At 47.4% G+C, this 20,979-nt stretch overlaps 1 protein-coding gene across 1 annotated transcript in view; it reads right to left on the bottom strand.

Annotated features, from left to right (window-relative positions):
• The window catches only part of LOC147881500 (uncharacterized), a 237,949-nt gene that overhangs the window by 35,040 nt on the left and 181,930 nt on the right, over positions 1-20,979 (bottom strand). Inside the window, exons 20-21 of the mRNA XM_087402306.1 lie at positions 10,540-10,682; positions 3,015-3,078 (exon numbers count right to left, since the gene is read on the bottom strand). Of these exons, the coding sequence (XP_087258432.1) occupies positions 3,015-3,078; positions 10,540-10,682 (207 nt within the window). The remainder of the gene's footprint in view (positions 1-3,014; positions 3,079-10,539; positions 10,683-20,979) is intronic.

The raw sequence follows: 20,979 nt of genomic DNA, 5'->3' as shown, positions 1-20,979 counted from the left end.
CAAGCCACATGTTTATAGGCCCGTGAGGCCTCCCAAGGACGTTAATATAACTTTCTTTCTTTCTTTTCTCCCCCTCTTTCCCTGGTACCTTTTCATGCATGGAGATCCATGCACCTTTGATAGGTTACCGGTAGAGACCATTGCATCTTACACATCCGAGAGTGCTTTTCTCTAGCCTAATCTTCACGATAAGACCAATGATGCAAGGCCAATTACGTTGATGGTGCGTTGCGCGTGTCAGGCTTGAGTATCAGTTCTTTCAAACTAATTTCCAGGATCCTCAGACCAAGTCTCTTCTCTTTGATTCTTTGGTCCGTCCAACCGGTGTGTATCATAACCCATGCTGGGGACCTGATCTATTAGAAGTGGACCAGGGCATGGTTGGAGAGGCTCCAGGTTCTTTTCCTGGCGTGGATGATCCACAGTAAGCATGACTCCCGCACCACATCATCTTGGCTAAGTTCGGGGTCCCTACTCTAGCTTCAAGAACATTCCAAGAGATCACATATCTCCCAAACCAACCTGAGGATTGGTCAGAAGAGGAGTCAAAATCCTTTGTGAAGGTGATGGACAGTGATGAGTGCCTAGAGACATCTAGGTGCTTGGCTGGTGTTACTAAAGCAGAGGGGCATTTTTCGACACGGCATGAGGACTCAAGGTCAGATGGTGGCTAGGACTTAGAGGGAGAAAACAATACTAAACCACTGTTATCCACATCCAAGACATTATCAGCTGAGGATGTTGGTATGCCCGTAGATGCAGATAGTTTTGGACTGCCTCCTCTTCAGTATAGCCTTGAGGCCCCTCTATTCCGCTCACTTATCACAGGTAATCTGGGAGGATCTCCGTACAACTACACACATATAGAACATGGTTAGTAGGTAGTGAGCTTCCTCTGAAGCTCAAAGATCACTCCCTATAGATATCAAAGAAGAGTTTTATCGACCATCCAGACTTCCACCTCCCCCATGACCTAAAGATGTCGATCAGGAAGTTTCCACCAAGTACGTCTTGAGACTGGACGGGCTGAGGGCAAACCCAAAGAAGACCACATCTGCACTCTATGCAATCGAGAGGAGGTTGAGTCAAAGGAGCACTTCACTTTAAGATATCATGTGTACTATGAGATTTGCGACCGCCACCAATCTTTGCAAAGGGACCCCTCTTAAGTCTCTTGGTTCATCCACAAGGCTCACGGCATAGAGACCAACTGCTTAGCACATAAAGATGAGATCGGGAGGCTCAGCCAGACTCCACTCACAGGATGATCACCGATTTTTCCCATCAAATAGCACAAACCAATAGTCCCTAGGGAGTTCCCACCATGTTTGGCAGATGAGGGACACAAATGATGGGGTGACAGTGGCACTTGTACGATGGAGCTATTACAGGAGACAACATCAGACCACACTGGTTGACCAAAATGATCTATCTATCACGAGAGTTTATGGGAGCTGTTCTTCTTGAGTCCGCTCCAATTGCCAATCTTGCTACCTGTTGTTGAGAGTGCACTCGCATGCACTTCTGGAACTGAGAGCACGTACAGGAGGGGGCCGGGCAGAGCTAGGAGGCCATCCCAAGGGGCGTAGGGTAACTACACTTACTACACATGCACGAGGGCCCGTGGTGAGGTAACTTCGGAACACCATAACTTGTGTCGAGACTTGGATTGAGGCGATTCTTGAACCATTGTGATGGCCTCATTGAGCTCTTCAAGCTGGGATAGTCAACTGCCCCTTGTTGGCTTACATTGGGAAGTTATTTAGCCCAGAGGAACATCATGGGCTAAGAGCTAGGATATTTCTCTAAGTGTGGCCCGTTCACGTGAAACCCCTTGCAGCATTAACCCCTACCAGAGCCTCTATGTGCAGAGACCCTCCTATCCATTTTAGACCACAGTGGACCACGCACGTTGACCGACATCAATTCTCTATCATGGTTGTAATCCCTTGGCAGCAACGATCCCCGCGGGAGCCTCTGTTTGCAGAGACCCTCCTATCCATTCGCTCAATGGATGTGGTTCCTCAAACAATATCAAAGAACCGTCACAATGATACCACATTGCAAATTATCTTTCTCCCCATGGGATATCTTTCTTTCGATGACTTTAACAAACTTCCTTTTTTTTTCTCTTTCATTCTCGCAACTTCAAATCTCGTTTTCTCTTCCCAACTACTCACTCCACTTTCAATCCTTCCCCCATTTCTCACATAACCTACTTCAACAACATAATCTAAAACCAGACTGAAAATCTCATAGAATCCTAAAACATTTGAAATCCATTGGAAGGACTTACACTTGAAACCAAGGTATTGATGAAATGGTATGAGAACTCTTTCAAATGTAGCTACTTTTTGTAAGCTTGTGTGTACAACTAAAAACCCTTTGTAACCACCTCCCCCTTCCCCGTCGTTATATGGCTATTATTGTGCACACAACATTTTTAATGATGCAAATTCTTCATACCGGATTAACGGATGATCTCATCCAAATCCATGATAAATGTCTCTCTTCTCCTTCTAGACTATTTCTATGACGACCTTGCATTGTGCCTACTGAATTTTCCCCATAGTCATCTCACAAAGAGCCCTCAAGCAAAGAAACAGTAGTGGTTAGAGAGCCAAGATAAAAAAGAAGAACGTTCACTTGAGCAATGTGGAACATCACAACCATACGATGTTTCCAAAACATAGATTGATCTTTATTAAAGTTTGAAGGTCCACTCAAATTGACAATGACCTACTAATTTGGAGATTTTGAAAGGCTCTTCTAGCTGCATAAACTAAACAATTGTTGCTCGATCCAAACCCAAGACCTCATCATGGATTATGTCGTGCCTTAATTCAAGGTGTCTAGCAATGTGTAAAATCTTAGACCTAGTAAGCACAAATATTATTCAAGATGACTACTCTCTATAAAGTTAAACAATGAATTAGCAACTACATAATTGCCACAACAAGTAGCATTATAGAAGGCCATCAATAACCTTCATAGGAAAAGAGATCCAAAAATACCTCTGGAGGGGTGTGCCGTATAGACCAACGCATAAACTCCTCAAAACATTCCGCACAAAATTCCCTGTGATCAAAAGAAACCGCTCAGAACTTTAAGTACAAATTTTATTAAAGTCTCTAAGACAAGGCGCCCTAAAGAGAAACTCAAAAGGGGAGAAGGACATAGTAGCTAAAATACAAACAAGAAAGATACACAAAGGCAATGAAATAAAGCTACAATAGGCAAAATCACCAACATGCATCAATACTTGATGGGTATCTTTAGGGTTTCACACCTAGCCATAGGCATCTCAATTAGAGGTTGACGTAGAGGGTTAGGGCCCGCCTATTTAAACGGCTACAAAAGCAGAGAGAGAGAGAGTGAGAGAGTTTATTAAAGTCTGCTAAAGACCGATGGGTCTATGAGACTGAAGAAAGCCATGATACAATGAACAAAAGGGTGGAGCTAGGGGTGAAGAGGCTTTTAGAAGATAAACAAAAGAGAAGACTAAAGTATGCATATCATCACCTTTACATAAAATGTTGAGACACTACCTATAGTCCATCACAACCAAACACATGGGGGATTGCTCCCATACCACATAGCACACACCTCAACAATTTAAAAACAATCAAATGAACCTACACTCGTATACAATTTCTGCAACCAAACCCCCTTCATGTACCAAATATACAAATGAACATAAAACATTCACCTATAATCACCTAAAAATGAGCCACTTTCTCTGCTCACAAACACAGATTACTGGTCTTTATCTGAGAGTTTGGGGCTCCATGTAAACTGATTACCACCCTTTCAGTATAACCTTAAGGCCCCTTCTATTTTGCTCACTTACCATGAGGCTGACTGGGTTATCCGGGAGGATCTCTTATAGCTATGGTGCTCCCGCTCCCGGCTGAACGCTAACACTAAGATTTGCACCCGCACCCCAAGAGAAATGGGGGACAAAGCCAAGAAAGACGAAAATAACAACAACAACAACAACAACAACAAAAAAGCAAACGACACAATTGAATTTGGAGGATGTGAACACACGTTACAACCGAAGTGGACTCGGGGTAGACAGCAAGGCAAAGGTAGGACCCGCCTCAGCTTCTTCAGCGTCTATCTCTACCTCAATCTCAACCTGAACTCCCGCTACAGTGTCAGTTTCGTTTTCAGCTCCAACCTCAGCTCCCTCTATCTCTGTCTCTACTTCGACTTCAGTCCCCGCTTCAGGCCCAGCTCTAGTTCCAGTCTCAGCTCCCATCTACATCTACGATCAGTGACATACTCATGCCCATGGCGCCGGTTGTTGTTCCCTTTTCCTCTTCTCCTGTTATAGCTCTCGCACAGCTTATGACCCCTACTTCGGAGGTGTCATACACTGTGCCGCATTACGCTTCACTCTCCCCTCTCCCTCTCAGTCAGCCCACCCTCCCACACCCCGTTGGGACTGCCTCATCCATTCCACTGTCATCTCCGTTCCTCACTCAGCCACCATCCAGTTTTCGGACTCAGTCCCACTCTTTCATGCCACAGTCACCACAGTTTCAGCATGGACATGGGTGGACTGATACACCAGAGGCCCGTGAGACCCTACTCACGGAGATACATAGTTTCCGTGAGTGTGAGATGGAGCTGGCTCGCTTCGCATGGGAGCAGGTCCGCTTTAACCAGGAGCAGAGCCGCATCAGGAGCAGGCGAGGGCCATTCGGGAGCAAGCGGGTCTTATTCAGGGACTCAGACAGGATATCATGCAACTCCGACAAGAGGTCACAGCCATACACACTGCCCCAGGGAGTACCCCAGTGGTCGAGGCACAGATTGCGAGCATGCAATCTGCTATTGAGGAGACTTGCAAATGGGTTGACGTGGCCAAACGGGAACCCGCAAGGGTCACCGTTTCGGCTACCCTCATGGAGCAGCAGCAGAGAGCCAATAAGGCTCTCAACATCAGAGTACGCGGGATCCCACGCACTGAGGCTACACCGATGGTAGATGCGACTGCGTTCGTGACCGCTACCTTGGGTGTGGCTGAGCACAGGATAAAGAGGGCATGGCGGGTGGGGAGAGATCCCAACCGAGAGCAACCCCTGATCATATGATTTCATGACACTCAGGCATGACTTTCAGCTCTACGATGCAGGTCAGTCCTTCGAGATCAGCCAGCGATCTCTATGGATGAGGACCTCACACCTCTACAGGTTGAGGAGAGGCGCTCTTTGCTGCAGCAGCGGGATCAGGCCCGGAAGGAGGGAAAGTGGGCAGTGGTACAAGAGGGACGACTTCTTACAGGCCCCCGTAGGACACCTACCCCCTCCCCTACATAGGGAAGCATGGCCTATGAGACTCAGATATCCGAGACCCTGTCCTGCACCATTTGGAATTGTAATGGTACCTTATGGTTAGAACCAGGGAACTTCTCGGAATCCTATACAGGCCACGACATAGTCTTCTATACAAAGACACATCAGAGTCCAGAGCGCCCTCTTCCAATAGTCAATGGATATACATGGAAGTCTGCCTACAGCGATGAGACGAGGGGTATAGGAGGAGTTCGAGGTTCAGGTGGAGTTGCAGTCCTTTTCAAATCCACACTTCGGGGGATCATTTCAGTAGAGCAGAGAGATACACATTCCCGATTTCTTTGGATCCGAATACGACACATGGACAGCCAGGATCGGTTTGTCGCAGTTTGCTACTTGCCCCCGGAGACCTCCCACTTTGCCAGAGATATTCGAGGTGATGATGAGACATCCCCATTTGCTGCCCTTTATCAGCCCATCGTTGACTTTTCTAGCCGCGGAGAAGTCCTTCTACTAGTGGGGGACTTCAACGCGAGGACAAGGGCCTGTCAGGTACCACTTCTTCATTTCAGAGATGATTCCACTCTACTGGCAGATGTTGACCTTGAGAAGGCAGGTATGCTACGGGTTTCGGCTGACAGGCGAGGTCCATTCTCATCCTATGCGCAGGCCCCATTAGACCTAGGGAGGATACATGATCTCATTATCTATAATGGTCTTGACAGATGGCCTGCTTCAGGTGGTTTCACATGCTTTCCACATGGGGGGGGCTCCAGTGTTATTGATTACATCATGGGATCCCCCGTCTTCACATCTCGCATTACTGACTTCACTGTGGCACCTCTCCCCCTAGGGGCTGATCATACATACCTTTTCTTTCGCATCTCCACCTCCCTTCGCACAACACCTTCCATCCCACTCAGTGCTCACTCCACCTACCACGATATACGCTTTGATCGGGATCACTCACCTTCTTACTCTGGTTGTCTATACATACTTCTCGCTTATATTGACTTCATACCCCTTTTAGAGGATCGTGCTGCCCTTGTCACCCGCTCAGTACTACACGAGGCTGCCATTCACGCTTTTCCCCACACCACCCGCCCACCACCCCCTGGAACCGTACCCTGTAATAGTTGGTACGATGATGAGTGTAAGGCCTTACGTCGTCAACTCAGATTCGAAACCAAAAACAGTCTTCCGAGCGCACCAGATACGCTACGTGAATACCGTAGACTGGTACGGAGGAAGAAACTAGACTTCGTTCGTCGAAACGAGGAGGAGCTACTGAACATTTTGTTTAGTAACAAATCTAAACACTTCTGGCGGAGATTTCTAGAAGGACGGTCCCCTCCGCCACTCACTGACACCCAGATCTGGTTTGATTATGCACACACACTTTATGACATCCCAAATCAGCCAGTCCCTAGCCTCTCACACATGCCTCGTCCCACATCCTGCACCCTCTTCACTAGAGGAGGCGTAAAGGATCCTGTAATGAAACTTCATAATGGCCGAGCGAAGGATCATGGGGGACTATGCACTGAGTTCATTGCATATGGGATTAACCTCCTAGCCCCTATCTTAGCAAAGCATTTTAATGAAGCGATTTGTTTGGGATTTCCACACACTTGGACCATTAACACTATCTCACCCATCCACAAGGCAGGGGATCCCATGAGTACGGAGAACTACAGGACCATTATGATTGGACATGTCATGTCCAAGATTTATGCATCAGTACTTGACTCCGAGGTTAGTAGACTTGCAGAGTCTCGAGGACTCAGAGCAGCAGGACAGGCCGGGTGATCATGGAACCATGGACCACATTCTGACGCTCAAATGTATCATCGAGGAGACGAGGTCACGGAAGCAGAGGGTTTATTGTTGCTTTGTGGATTTTCGCAAGGCATTTGACACGGTCCCGAGAGCCCGCCTCATACGGCACCTACAGGACTTGGGTTATGACCAGGAGATCATTTGGGCTGTCATGGCACTTTACGAGAGAGTTTCTGGGAGAGTTCGAGCAGGATCCGGGTGGACAGACGAGATCATGAGTACCATCGGGGTCAAACAAGGGTGTCCTTTGTCGCCTACCTTGTTTGGCCTCTACATTAACGAGCTTGAGACTGTGATGCAGACACAGGGGGGTGTAGGTTGCTCTCTTGCGGGCACGCTGATCCAGATTTTGCTCTATGCAAATGACGTGGCTCTCTTGTCTTCCTCAGCAGAGGGGCTTCAGAGACACCTAGACGCACCACAGTCCTTTTGTGAGTCTCATGATTTGAAGGTCAACCTGGGTAAAACCAAGGTCATGATCTTCAATACATCTCGAGCCATCATGCGTCAGGAGCAGTTCACATTTGCGGGGTCATCTATTGAGATAGTGTCATCATACACTTATCTTGGGGTTATCTTCTCCGGACCGAGCTTCACTATGAGACCCGCGATGCAGGCACGCTTGAGTAGAGGGTATGCCTCATTGGCCAAGCTAGAGAGGCAGTGCTTCCACTCACACTTTCAGGATCCACGGACCAAGGGGTTGCTTTTTGAGTCCTTGGCTCGCCCAACGAGGATGTACGACAGCCCTTGTTGGGGACCAAACTTGTCGGATACAGAGTGGGCCTGTGTGGAGCGGCTACAGGTTCTCATGCTATCACAGATGATTCGTGGTAAGTCATCCGTTCCTCACCAAATCATTCAGAATGAGTTTGGGTCACCCCCTTTACAGCTAGATGCTGCATTTCAGGTCATCACATATCTGTATCGAGTTAGGGAATATGGGGATTATACCTCAGGGCGTAGCAGGCTACCATGGATAGCTCTATCCTCTTCTATGGCACTTGCAGCAGGAGGAGATCAGAGGTGCTGGTATGCACGTATAGAGAGATGGTTTGAGCGACTGGGACTCCACATGGATAGACTACCTCCCTTCCAGTATAGCATGGATGCTCCGTTCTCTCCCCTCTTATCACACGAGGTCAACTAGGTTATCCGTGAGGATCTACTACAGCTACACACTTTTCGGACTTGGTTGGAACCGAGCGAACTCCCAGTGAAGCTTAGCTTCTACAGAGATCACTTCTTACATATCACAGCGGAGGGTTTCATTGACCCACCTAGATACACACAGATTCACCTACCCCACTCGATGAGGATCTCTCTTGGGCAGTTCCGGGTCTCTTCACACAGACTTCGCATCGAGAGCGGCAGAGCAGAGCGACTACCCAGGGAGCGGCGCATATGCACACTATGTGACATACAGGAGGTTGAGACAGAGGAGCATTTCATCTTCATGTGTCTTGTGTACTATGAGATCCGAACACGTTTCCCCCTCTTCAGAGATAGTTATGGGATTTTAGCCCATTTCCTCTCCTACCTAGACCAGCGATGTTTGGCAGGTTTCATTCATGAGGCACTTGGACACCGCGAGAGGATACTCCAAGCACAGAGACAGGAGCAGACTTCTTCCTCGGTTGATCCCTCTCAAAGCTCTATCACGGAGTTCTTTCAGCTAGATCACATGGACCCCAACGAGACGAGGCCTCGACATGACCGTGACCCAGAGCCTGTGACCCGACAGCCCAGACAGAGGGTCGACACATAGATCACACTTGGAGACATCCCCTCCTTGTTTAGAGTCGGAGCCCGACCGACGGGGGTCACAGTAGCCCTGGTTAGACGCAGAGCTACGACCAAGAGACGTGCCAGGACGGCACCTCTGAGTGGCCGACAACACTCTATTGCCGACTTCATGCCTCCACTGCCTCATCCATCCTGATATCTTGCTGTTGCTGGGGATGATGATGATATTGATGATGATGCTGAGATTGATATATAGTCGACCATCGACATGACTATGTTGTACTTAGGACTTAGTACTGCCATTCTGCATTTTTGAATTTTTTGCATTTTGCATTTTGCATTGATATGGACGCTCGTTTAGTAGCTCCACTACCACAGCTCGTTGTATCAGGATTTTCACAGTCTCATAGACCCATCGTTCTTTCGAAGACTTTAATAAACTTTCTTTCTTTCTAGGTCTCTTGGAACAATGCTAAATACCTGAACAATATCATCATGCGTATGTCGGAAACGTAGTCCAATATCAATGAAGATTCAACGCACTTAACACTAGAAGAGAACATGAAAGCATTCTTGCTTTTTTCTCCAACAATTATATGCTTGTATTTCAAAATTGATGGAGATGATCCTTTGTAGAACACATAGGATGGATGCCTTGCATCATGAAGTCACCATGTGATTGCTATCATGGTGTAAAGAGTCAATAGATACATCTGCATAAAATTGATACCACGCACCAATACCTTCTAATCAAGGGGCAAAACTATACAATAGTCAAAGAACAAGCAATCTCTCTAATCAAAGGGAAAAATGAGACAACAATCACAGGACAAATAGCCAAGTCATGTGCTTCACGCTCTATCTTCATGTGCTTTGCAGTTTACTGTGCTTCAAGTTTGGCCTTCAAGATTTGCATTTCGAGCTCTCATATCTTGTGAGTGCTTGCTTTTTGCTAATTGCTTTGCCTTGGAGGAGAGCATTCCAAGGTAAGACCTATCTACCCACCATACTATCAAGCCCGATCATAGTACATTATAATTTTTAAAAATGCCATCTATGAGTAGAGGTCTCATTGCAAAATTTGTAAACATGATATCATGTGGAGTGCATTGCTTAACCTGGAATGACTTATAGCGTTTGAAGGGCGAGACTACACAAAGAGAGCAATCTTTGGAAGCGGCAACCAAACAATAAAAAATGTGTTCTTGTATGTGCCATGAGATACATTGGAGGGCCTTCAATTTCCTTGCTTATTCTTTGATAGAACTAATGCATGTTGTGCTGTAATGTATGATATGTAAATATTTCTCCTCCATTCATCAGTAGCTCACTCTATGATTATCACATATGTATTCTGCTGAGCGCCTTTGCTCTTTCCATCACACTAGAGATGCATCTTATTCTAGCTGTGTCCCCAAAAGAAACAAAGGAAAGGACAATCAAACTGTCTATAAAATAGTTTGCAGCAATTCAGATTCCACCAAATGATGAGTTCTTCCATCTCACAAAGATATTTATGCAACTATTAATTGAATAGATTTGGAAAACAGTCCAATATGACACTATACACAAAATCTCAAATAATCAAACTTCTCATGCTCTTAGAAAGCATAGTAAAATAGACTTTAGAAAAGGTCTATAACTACTATACCTCAATGAACTGCTCTCACAATCTACCAGTCCGTCTAGAATGGAATCCAAGAGAGCCATTGTATCGGGATTCTCCTTTTGCACATTGGAAGTAAACCAATGGATAACTTGCATCACTAATCGACTAAACAGTTCGCGGGTGACCTGCACTTGCAAGAGCTTAATCAAAACATACCGAACTTGCACCCCAAGAACCCCTTTTTCAACACTTTAATGATTCACACACACTTTTTTTTTGGTAATACTTAATATTACTGCGTGGGAAGATTCAAATACACACTTTTTTTTTTAAATGAAATTTCTTTGGCATTAGAGACACTATCCCAAAAAAAAGGGAAGGGCCTAAATACATAAAGAAAATATCTCAATATATCACACACACGTGCACACTCACACACACAAAGATATGTGGGTGTGTGTACATACATACGTATATACATGTGTGAGTGTGTGTGTGTGTGTGTGTGTGAGAGAGAGAGAGAGAGAGAAGTAGAAGTAGAATTCATTATCGTCCTCGGGGGCCCAAAAATGACCCATGGGACCTAATCATCAATACAAAATTCTCCTCCGATGTGGAGGGGTCAAAAATTTTCAAGTTCTTGACTATACAAAAAAAGACGGGTGACAAAAAAACCCAACGTTGCCGGAGGGGCAATGGTGAGAACTGAAGCTGAGTGGTGTCTACCAGTATCTGCTGGTGGTCGTCCCTGATATGTGTATATCGGGGGCATTGTAGGGCTACATGTGCCTCTATCTCGACTGTCTGTGAATCACATAATATGCAAACTCTAGCATGTTGTGGCAAATTCAGACAAGCTCCTTTCTCTATTGCCAAGGTGTCTAATCGTGTGCGAAATCTGGCAATATTCTTGCGATAGAGAGAGACAAAGACACAGAGAGAGAGAGAGAGAGAGAGAGAGAGAGAGAGAGAGAAGAAAGAAAGAAAGTTTATTAAAGTCTTCGGAAGACTGATGGGTCTATGAGACTGCGAAAAAAACCTGAATACAATGAGCTGTGGTAGTGGAGCTACTAAACGAGCATCCACACCAATGCAAAATGGCAGTACTAAGTCCTAAGTACAACATAGTCATATCCCGACTATATATATATCAATCTCAGCATCATCGTCGACATCAACATAACCATCATCGTCAGCATCGTCAACAACAAGACATCAGGAAGGATGAGGCTGTGGAATCAGAGGCATGAGGTCAGCAATAGAACGATGTCGCCCCCTCAAGGGAAAGCAGTCCTGGTACGTCTCCTGGTCGTACCTCTGCGTCTAACCAAGGCCAATGTGACCCTCGTCGATCGGGCTCCGACCCTAAACAAGGAGGGGATGTCCCCAAGTGTGATCTGTGAGTCAACCCTCTGTCTGAGCTATCGGGTCAAAGGCTCTAGGTCATGATCATGTTGAGGTCTCGCCTTGTGGGGGTCTATGTGATCTAGCTCAAAGAACTCCGTGATAGAGCTCTGAGAGGTATCAGTTGAGGGAGAAGTCTGCTCCTGTCTCCGTGCTCGGAGTATCCTATCGCGGTGTCTAAGCATCTCATGAATAAAACCAGCCCAACATTGATGGTCTGGGTAAGAGAGGACACGGGCCAACATCCCATAACTATCTCTGAAGAGGCAGTAGAAACGCCCTTGGATCTCATAGTAAACAGGACACTTGAAGATGAAATGCCCCTCTGTCTCAACCTCGTGTATGTCACAGAGTGTGCATATGCGCCTCTCCCTGGGTAACCGTTCTGCTCGGCCGCTCTCGATACGAAGTCTGTGTGAAGAGACCCGGAACTGCCTAAGGGAGATCCTCAGCGAGTGGGGTAGGCGAATCTGCGTGTATCCTAGTGGATCAATGAAACCTTCCGCTGTGATATGTACGAAGTGATCTCTGTAGAAGCCTAGCTTCACTGGAAGATCACTCGGGCCCAACCAAGTCCAGAATGTGTGTAGCTATAGTAGATCCTCACGGATAACCTGGTTGACCTCGTGTGATCGTAGGCTAGAGAGATAGTGCTTCCGCTCTCATTTTCAGCATCCACGGACCAAAGGGTTGCTTTTTGACTCTTTGGTCCGCCCTGCAGGGATGTATGGCAGCCCATGCTGGGGGCCAGATTTGTCAGATATAGAGTGGGCCATGGTGGAGCGGCTACAGGTTCTCATGTTATCATGGATGATTCATGGTAAGCCCTCTGTCCCTCACGAGATCATTCGGGCGGAGTTTGGGTCACCCTCATTACAGCTAGATGCTGCATTTCAGGTCATTACATATTTGTACCGAGTCAGGGAGTATGGGGATTACACATCCGGGCGTAGCAGGATATCATGGCTAGCATTTTCCTCTTCTATGGCACTTGCAGCAGGGGGAGATCAGAGGTGTTGGTATGCATGCATAGAGAGATGGTTTGCAGAACTAGGGATCCACATGGACAGACTACCCCCTTTCCAGTACAACATGGATGCTCCATTCATGAAGCATATCCTCTGCTCAGGCGCGCCTGCATCGCGGGTCTCATGGTGAAGGTGGGTCCGGAAAAGATGACCCGAAGATAAGTGTATGATGAAACTACCTCAATATGGGACCCATCAAATGTGAAATGCTCATTGCGCATGATGACTCGAGATGTATTAAAGATCATAACCTTGGTTTTACCCAAGTTGACCTTCAAATCATGAGACTCACAAAAGGACTGTAGTGCATCAAGGTGTCTCTGGAGCCCCTCTGCTGAGGAAGATAAGAGAGCCACATCATCCGCATAAAGTAATATCCGGATCAGCATGCCCACGAGAGAGCAACCTACCCCACCCTATGCCTACATCATTGTCTCAAGCTCGTCTATGTAGAGGCCAAACAAGGTAGGTGATAATGGGCACCCTTGCTTGACCCCGATAGTGCTCATGATCTCGTCTGTCCATCCAGATCCTGTCTAGAGCCTGAAACTCGCTCATAAAGTGCCATGACAGCCCAAATGATCTCCTGGTCGTAACTCAGATCCTGTAGGGCATCGTATGAGGCGGGCTCTCGGAACAGTGTCAAATGCCTTGCAGAAGTCCACAAAGCAACAGTAAACCCTCTGCTTCCGTGCCCTCGTCTCCTCGATGATACATCTGAGCGCGAGAATGTGGTCCATGGTCCCATGATCCCTCTTGAAACCGGCCTATCCCGCTGCTCTGAGTCCTTAGCACTCCGCAAATCGGCTGACCTCACAATCAAGTACTGATGCATAAATCTTGGACATGACATGTCCAATCATAATGGTCCTGTAGTTCTCCGGATTCATGGGATCCCCTGCCTTGTGGATGGGTGAGATAGTGTCGATGGTCCAGGTGCGTGGAAACCCCAAGCAAACGGCTTCATTAAATAGCTTGGCTAAGATCGGGGCTAGGAGGTTAATCCCATATGCAATGAACTCAGTGCATAGTCCCTCATGATCCTTTGCTCGGCCATGATGCAGGATGTGGGTGAAGAGGGTGCAGGATGTGGGGCATGGCATATGTGATAGGTTAGGGGTTGGCTGATTTGGGATATCATAGAACATGCATGCATAATCAGACCACACTTGAGTGTCAGTGAGTGGTAGGGGGGACTGTCCCTCTAGAAATCTCTACCAGAAGTCCTTAGAGTTGTTACTAAACAGAATGTTCAGTAGCTCCTCCTCGTTCCGACGCACGGAGTCAAGTTTCTTCCTGCGTACCAGACGGCGGTACTCGCGTAGCATCTCTGCTTTGCTCCAAAGGCTGTTTTTTGTTTCGAATTTGAGCTGACGGCATAAAGCCTTACACTCATCATCGTACCAGCTATTACAAGGTACAGTCCCAGGAGGTGGTGGGCGGGTGGAGCGGGTGGTGTGGGGAAAGGCATGAAGAGCAGCCTTGTGTAGTGAGTGAGTGACTATGGCAGCACGGTCTTCTAGTAAGGGTATAAAGTCAATGTATGCGAGAAGAATATACAGACGACCAGAGTAAGTAGGTGAGTGATCGCGATCAAAGCGTATATCATGGTATGTGGAGTAAGAGCTCAATGGGGTAGAAAGTGCTGTGCGGCGGGGGGTAGAAATGGTAAAGAAAAGATAGGTATGGTCAGCCCCTAGAGGGAGAGGTGCTACGGTAAAGTCAGTGATGTGAGATGTGAAGGCAGGGGATCCCATGATGTAGTCCACCACACTGAAGCCTTCGCCATGTGGAAAGCAAGTGAAGCCACCTGATGCGGGCCATCTGTCAAGACCATTATAGATAATGAGATCATGCATCCTGCCGAGGCCTAATAGGGCCTGCCCATAGGATGTGAGCGGTCCTCGTCTATCAGCCGAAACTCATAGCATACCTGCCTCCTCAAGGTCAATGTCTAGCAGTATAGTGGAATCATCCCTGAAGTCGAGGAGTGGTGCTTGACGAGCGCCTGTTCTCGCGTTGAAGTCCCCAACTAGGAGGACTTCCCCACGGCTAGAGAAGTCAACGATGGACTGATAAAGAGCAGCAAATGGAGATGTCTCATCCTCCCCTCGACTATCTCTGGCAAAGCGGGAGGTCTCGGGGGGAACTAGCAAACTGCGATAAACAAATCCCGGCTATCCATGTGTCGGATCCAAATCCAGAGAAACCTGGAGTGTGGATCTCTCTGCTCCACTGAGATGGTCCCCAAAAGTGTGGATCTGTAAAGGACTGCGACTCCTCCTGATCCTCGAACCACTGAGAGAAAGAGAATGATGCCAATGGTGTATAATTGCGCATATCACGTTTCTCGTACCGTGCGTTACACCCTACCCAGTATGGTTTCGTGCCCCAAAGATAGATTATGGATGATATTGCAAATGCTTACTTGCAATTGAAAATGCCAAATACACAAATCACACAGCTTCACTTACGGAGGGGAGCCGGTTAGAGAGAGAGAGAGAGAGTTTATTATAGTCTATGGAAGACCGAAGGGTCTACGAGACTGGTAGAAAACCTGATACAACAAAGCAGAAAGAGTGGGGCTACTAAAAAAGCACCATCACCCATGCTGAATGCTTGAGAGTTTCTTGTGATTGTGTATAACACTCACTCACAAAGTTATTATAGGTTACCTACGGTCTACTATAAAAGATAATCGGCCTGCATTACATCAGTTTAAGAGTGAGAGTCCTTAGGTTTGGATTTGAAATCTCTGATTTGTGCTTTTCCATCTCTGTAGACAGCCCATTTTCCTTCTTTTCGAGCATCCTCCACTTAGTCAATTCAGTGGCCTTCAGTTTGAGCTGATTTGGGGTGAGCTACTCTGCCATCCATATTTTGGTACCTTTCAACTTATTGGTTTGCTTGAGAATCTTGCTTCTTTTCATCTTGTTTTAGAAGCATACTTTGGCTTGTGTCCCCTCCTGCAATACAGCTATTACATCTTCAGCTTCCCACTCTATTTGTGGGATTCTTTGCCAACATTTCTTTTTGACTTCCTTCAAACCACCCCTCTTGTAACGTATGAATCGTGCATTAACCACTCTCCTTTCTTGTTCTTGTACTTCTTCATACACATCTGATGTGTTGACTTTACTGTCCAATGTTGCTGTAATTTCTTGTTTCATTGATTGGAGTTGAGTTGTAACCAAGTCTTGGACTGTAGTCGCCATCTATGGTGTGGGTGCTGCTGTGTTGTGTTTCTGCAATACTTCATGGATGATTTCTTGCTTCCCTTGTCCTTCCCAAGCACTTGTTTTCCTCTCTAGAGCTGAAAGTCTGAGCTTGAGCTCACGGGTTTCCTGCTGTAGATAATAGATATGTTCTTGTGGGTCTATCATGCTCACCATTCTCATATGCTGTAGATGATTCTTGGCAAATGGGGAAGGTGTCTTTGCAAACACGTAAGGGGGGGGTGAAGGGAGAGCTGCAATGGAGGAGCATGAGGAGGTAAAAATCTTGACCTTGGGGAAGGCTGTGAGAGAGAGAGAGAGAGAGAGAGAGAGAGAGAAATATGTATTAACGTTTGCAGAAGGCCCTCACGGGCGTATGAGACAAATGCAAAGCCAAAAGGTAACTCATACAAGCCACTAAGGGCTGAAGCGAAGGGGTCACTAAGGCCCTTGTTGAAAGCTAAAGTGCTAAGCTAGTGAACAAAGTAGTAGGAGTAGCAAAATATCAAGAGTGTCAGGTGCTCAGAGCTAATGCTCCCAGTACATGCCCAGGTTCCATATATCCAGTGGCTCTATGAAGAAATGTGAGAAGCTCTCGTATCTGTGTCTGTCGAGTTGTCTCTCGATCGGTCACCCTTGAGGAGGGTTGAGATGGACCGGGACCTTGATCGTGTGTGGCCCTCTCTGTGTCACATGTGGAGCACGTGTCTCTCATTTGGCAGCATCGTGGTGGAGTCTCCCATTGCTAGTCCATGATGCTCTCATCTCATCAAGCTCCTCTCCCTCAACGTTGGGTTTAAGCATGTTCCTATATAGGCATATAATCATCAGAATCTATTCCTCCTCAATCTAAGATTCTCTCACAGCACATTGTAGATCGTGCAGTCATACACCGATCTAGGAGAAGTCTTCGCGGGGCCAGTTTTCACAATGACTCATGATCCCACAGCTCGACTCACACAAGGGCAAGGAGCTCTGGCTCGACTAAAGCGACAATGCTTTCAGGCACACTTCCAAGTGCCCTTCTGGGGGAGTGACCTATAGGCAACCGACTGGCGGAGCTTCGAGAGGCCAGGATGATTTGTGAGTAAGCCCTCGGTCCCACAACAGATCATACAAGCTAAGTTCACTATGACACCACTTCAGCTTGATGCCATCTTCTAGACAGTGACATATCTTCATAGGGTATGGGCCTTGCCTACTTGGAGGCTACCGAGGTTGGCATAATAGTCATCCAGACAACTAGCCAATGAGTGGGGTTAGCACAGCCTAGTACACACGCATATCTAGATGGTTTGACAGTTAGGGTATTTAGATGGACCGCCTTCCCCCCTTTCAGTGTAACTTGAATGCCCCATCCCTCCAAATCCCGCAAGATGAGATCAATTGTATTGGATCTACTCCAACTCTATACGGCACATACTTGGGAGGGGAGACAGGAGTTCGCCACAAAGATCCAATTCTACCATGCTCACTTCTTGGAGTAGTAGAGGATGGAGTGATTATCAGACCCCAGTATCTGGAGGATAGAAGAGTCTCACATGCACAGAGGATTACCATAGGACAAATGCAAGTCTCATCCCATCAGCTGAGAATCGAGGCAAGGGTGCCCAGCAACAGATTTGCAAGTCATGCACATGGATAGAGGTGGAGACAAAGGAGCACTTCCTATGTACCACTGTCTTTTTCAAGAGAGGCATAGGTTCAAGCCACTCTCCACTTTCATGACCAGGTCTATGTTTGAATAGGAGGTGACAATGCCAGATCGAGCACAATGACACGTCACCAACTTCTATGCCTTCGAGTCAGCCCTAGGACACAGTGGGGCAAAAGAGGAGATAGCGACATGAGGGCACCACAGCACGGAGCCGCAGAGCCACCATGCATGATGCAGAGGATGACCAAAGCACGCATGATAGAGGTCCAGCCCATCACTACTCTACTCGCAAGAGACCACCATCCGAGCCGAGGTGTCACTCGTGATATGGCCCATCGGATACACAGATCACGAAGACCACGCCCCCTGCCACAGCAAGAGTATGGCTCAACAGACGGAGATATGAGACATTTTTGTGTTCCATCGGAGAGCCACCATGGCACCCAGACATGTATTTGGAGCACTAGCTTTGCATGGCTGAGTTTTGAGTTTTGAGATTATTAGCTCAACACTCAGCAAGGGCTTTCGTGAGCCCTTTGCTTCAGCTCACAGTGCCTTGTATGAGTAACTTTCTTGATTGTGCTTGGTCTCATAGGCCTGCAAGGCCTTCCGAAGATGTAAGAACCTTGCTGTTCTGCTGCTGCAACAGGCCATCAGGCCTCCAAGGCTCCAGCGCCAACACCCGCTCCACCTGCGCCACCCCTGCCACCTACTGTGCCACTTTCACAAGCTACAAGGGCCCCAAGGCCCCCCATAACCTGCAAACAGGGCCCCAAGGTCCCCCGCGATCTGCAAATAAAGACCCAAGGCCCCCGAGCTGTTTGTGATTTGTGCCAGGGCACTATGCCCTCTGTGAGCTCTCTGTGCGATCGAATCCAGGGCTCTTAGTCCCCGTGAGCTCATCGTGAGCTGCTGTAACCTACGCCAAGGCGTTCAGCCCCCCCTCTCATGAGTTGCTGCTGTGTTCTTGGCAGCTCAAGGGTTGCTATGGGCAGCCCTTAGGTGGCGGGCAGTCCAACCAAGAAGGGCCTGCAAAAAAAGAGCAGAAAAATCAGTAAAATCAGAAAAAGGGGCCATGGAAAGCTCACCCGATCAGAAAACCAGAGGGGACAAAGACAGGAAATACAGCATAATTTGGACCAAAGGACAAAAAGTAGAGGATGGGAGTGCCAAAGCATGTCTATCCACTATCAAAGAGGTATGTACGCTACAAGATGCTGAAATTGAATGCTTACAAAAGAAACTGGAAGAATACAAGAATGATCAGTTTTCAAACCTACGTGCTCAAATGAAGGACGACATAAAGGGATGGCGAAAAGAAATGTATGCAAAATGGGCAAAACAAATTGGTAAAATGCAAATGGATATGATGCAAGATATGGACATGAAAAACAGTCTTCTTACATCCCAGATAGAGAGCCTGGAAGCTCACGTGATTAGTCTCCAAGGAAAGAATGTAAAACTGAAGGCAAATACACACGGAGATGAAGGGGAGCTTCAGCCATCCCTCCACAAGGGGCTACGTCATTAGGGAACAAATGAAGCAGCTCAAGGAGGCAAAGGGAACTTCAGAAGAAGGATGCAAGATCATAGATGAGCTGAAATCTGAGAATGAAAAACTCAGAAAAGACTTGCCATTTTTGCAAGACACTATGAAGGGTAAACATGCTGAATTCACCCAGAAGAGCGAGAAAAGAGAGGCTGCAATCTTGGAATGGAGAGATGTGGTCAAGAAAGGTAGTGCTGTCCCCAAGAAAGAGGTTATTTCAGATGCTCTAGAGGAGGATAAAAGGAGAAACGGTAAAGCCCTAAATGTTTTAGTCTGAGGTCTCACAGTAGGAGATACTCCTATGGCAGATGCAAATGCTTTGTTCACCAAAATGGGTGTGAACCTGACATGTGAGACAGCTTGAAGAGTTGGCAAGCCCGAGGCACCCACAAGGCCACTTGTGATGAAGCTCCGAACAGCCATGGATAGGAAGACCCTCATGAGCATGACGGTGACCTTGAAAGGAACCCGGATCTACCTAGACGATGACCTCACCCTCCTACAGCAGGAACACCAGAGGGAAGGTATGGTACACGTCATGGCAGCGAGAGAAGCAGGGAAATGGGCTGCATACAGGGATGGTAGGGTGATCATCCGAGGGAGAGGAGATCAAGACTAGGGGAGAAGGAAGAAAAGGAAGAGAAAGAAGAGGGTGAACTATGACAGTGTCGGGCCAATGGGACACAAAGTGGACTGAGAATTGCAGTGTGGAATTGCAATGGCACACTCTGGTCTGATCCAGTTGGTTTCTCGGAGACATACACTGACAAAGACATGGTCTTCTATACTGAGACACATGAGAGCCCCGAGAGAGGACTGCCCACTGTGACAAGATATACATGGGAGTCATCTCGCTACCAGACGCATGACCGATTCTCATAGCGGTGTGTTATTTCCCCCCAGATACTTCATCCTATGCACGTGCGGTCACCACAGAGGGGCACAGCCTGTATGAGTCGATTCAAGATTATATCACTGAATTCTCCAGGCAGGGGGACATTCTCCTTCTTGGTGACTTCAATGCACGCACAGGGAACAGGCAAGTGGGCCTACTGGACTTTGCATCGGATTCCCTCAGTACCGGAACTAGATGCAGCTGAGCTCGGGATAGTGAGACACTCTGCACATGCACCACAGGTGAAAGAGTATGGACGACATCCACTTGAGCTAGGGGCTGGGCTGGTCCATGATTTGATCATTTATAATGGTCTACAGAGATGGCCATTATCTGGTGGTCTCACTTGTTTCCCGCATGGCGGGGGGACAAGCACAGTGGACTACCTATTGGGTCCCTTGGCCTTTACCTCACGGACATACGACTTTATTGTGCCCCCTCCCCCACTTCATGCTGATCACTCGTACTTAGCCTTTTGTATCTCTACCACTATGCCAGTCACAGGGAGAGTCCCCCCCACTCCCACTCAGGTACAGGTTCACTTTGATCGTGCCCTTGACCCCATCTATGTGAGCAACCTGGCGAAAGGGCTTCCAGCCCTACTACTTGGAGATGATGTAGACCTCGCCCATGCCTCAAACACCTCACACGTGAGTGAGCCCTTGGCCACTTGACATCACCCGAGGCACAACGGATCTCACGGCGACTGACACTCCGTAAGCGGCAGGCCTTCC

Source organism: Dipteris shenzhenensis, chromosome 31 (genome assembly GCF_047967505.1).
Source record: "Dipteris shenzhenensis isolate YYH24624 ecotype China chromosome 31, Dip_SZ_1.0, whole genome shotgun sequence".
NCBI lineage: Eukaryota > Viridiplantae > Streptophyta > Polypodiopsida > Gleicheniales > Dipteridaceae > Dipteris > Dipteris shenzhenensis.
Note: the sequence above shows the minus strand (reverse complement) of the source record. Positions and strands in the feature narration are given on the sequence as shown.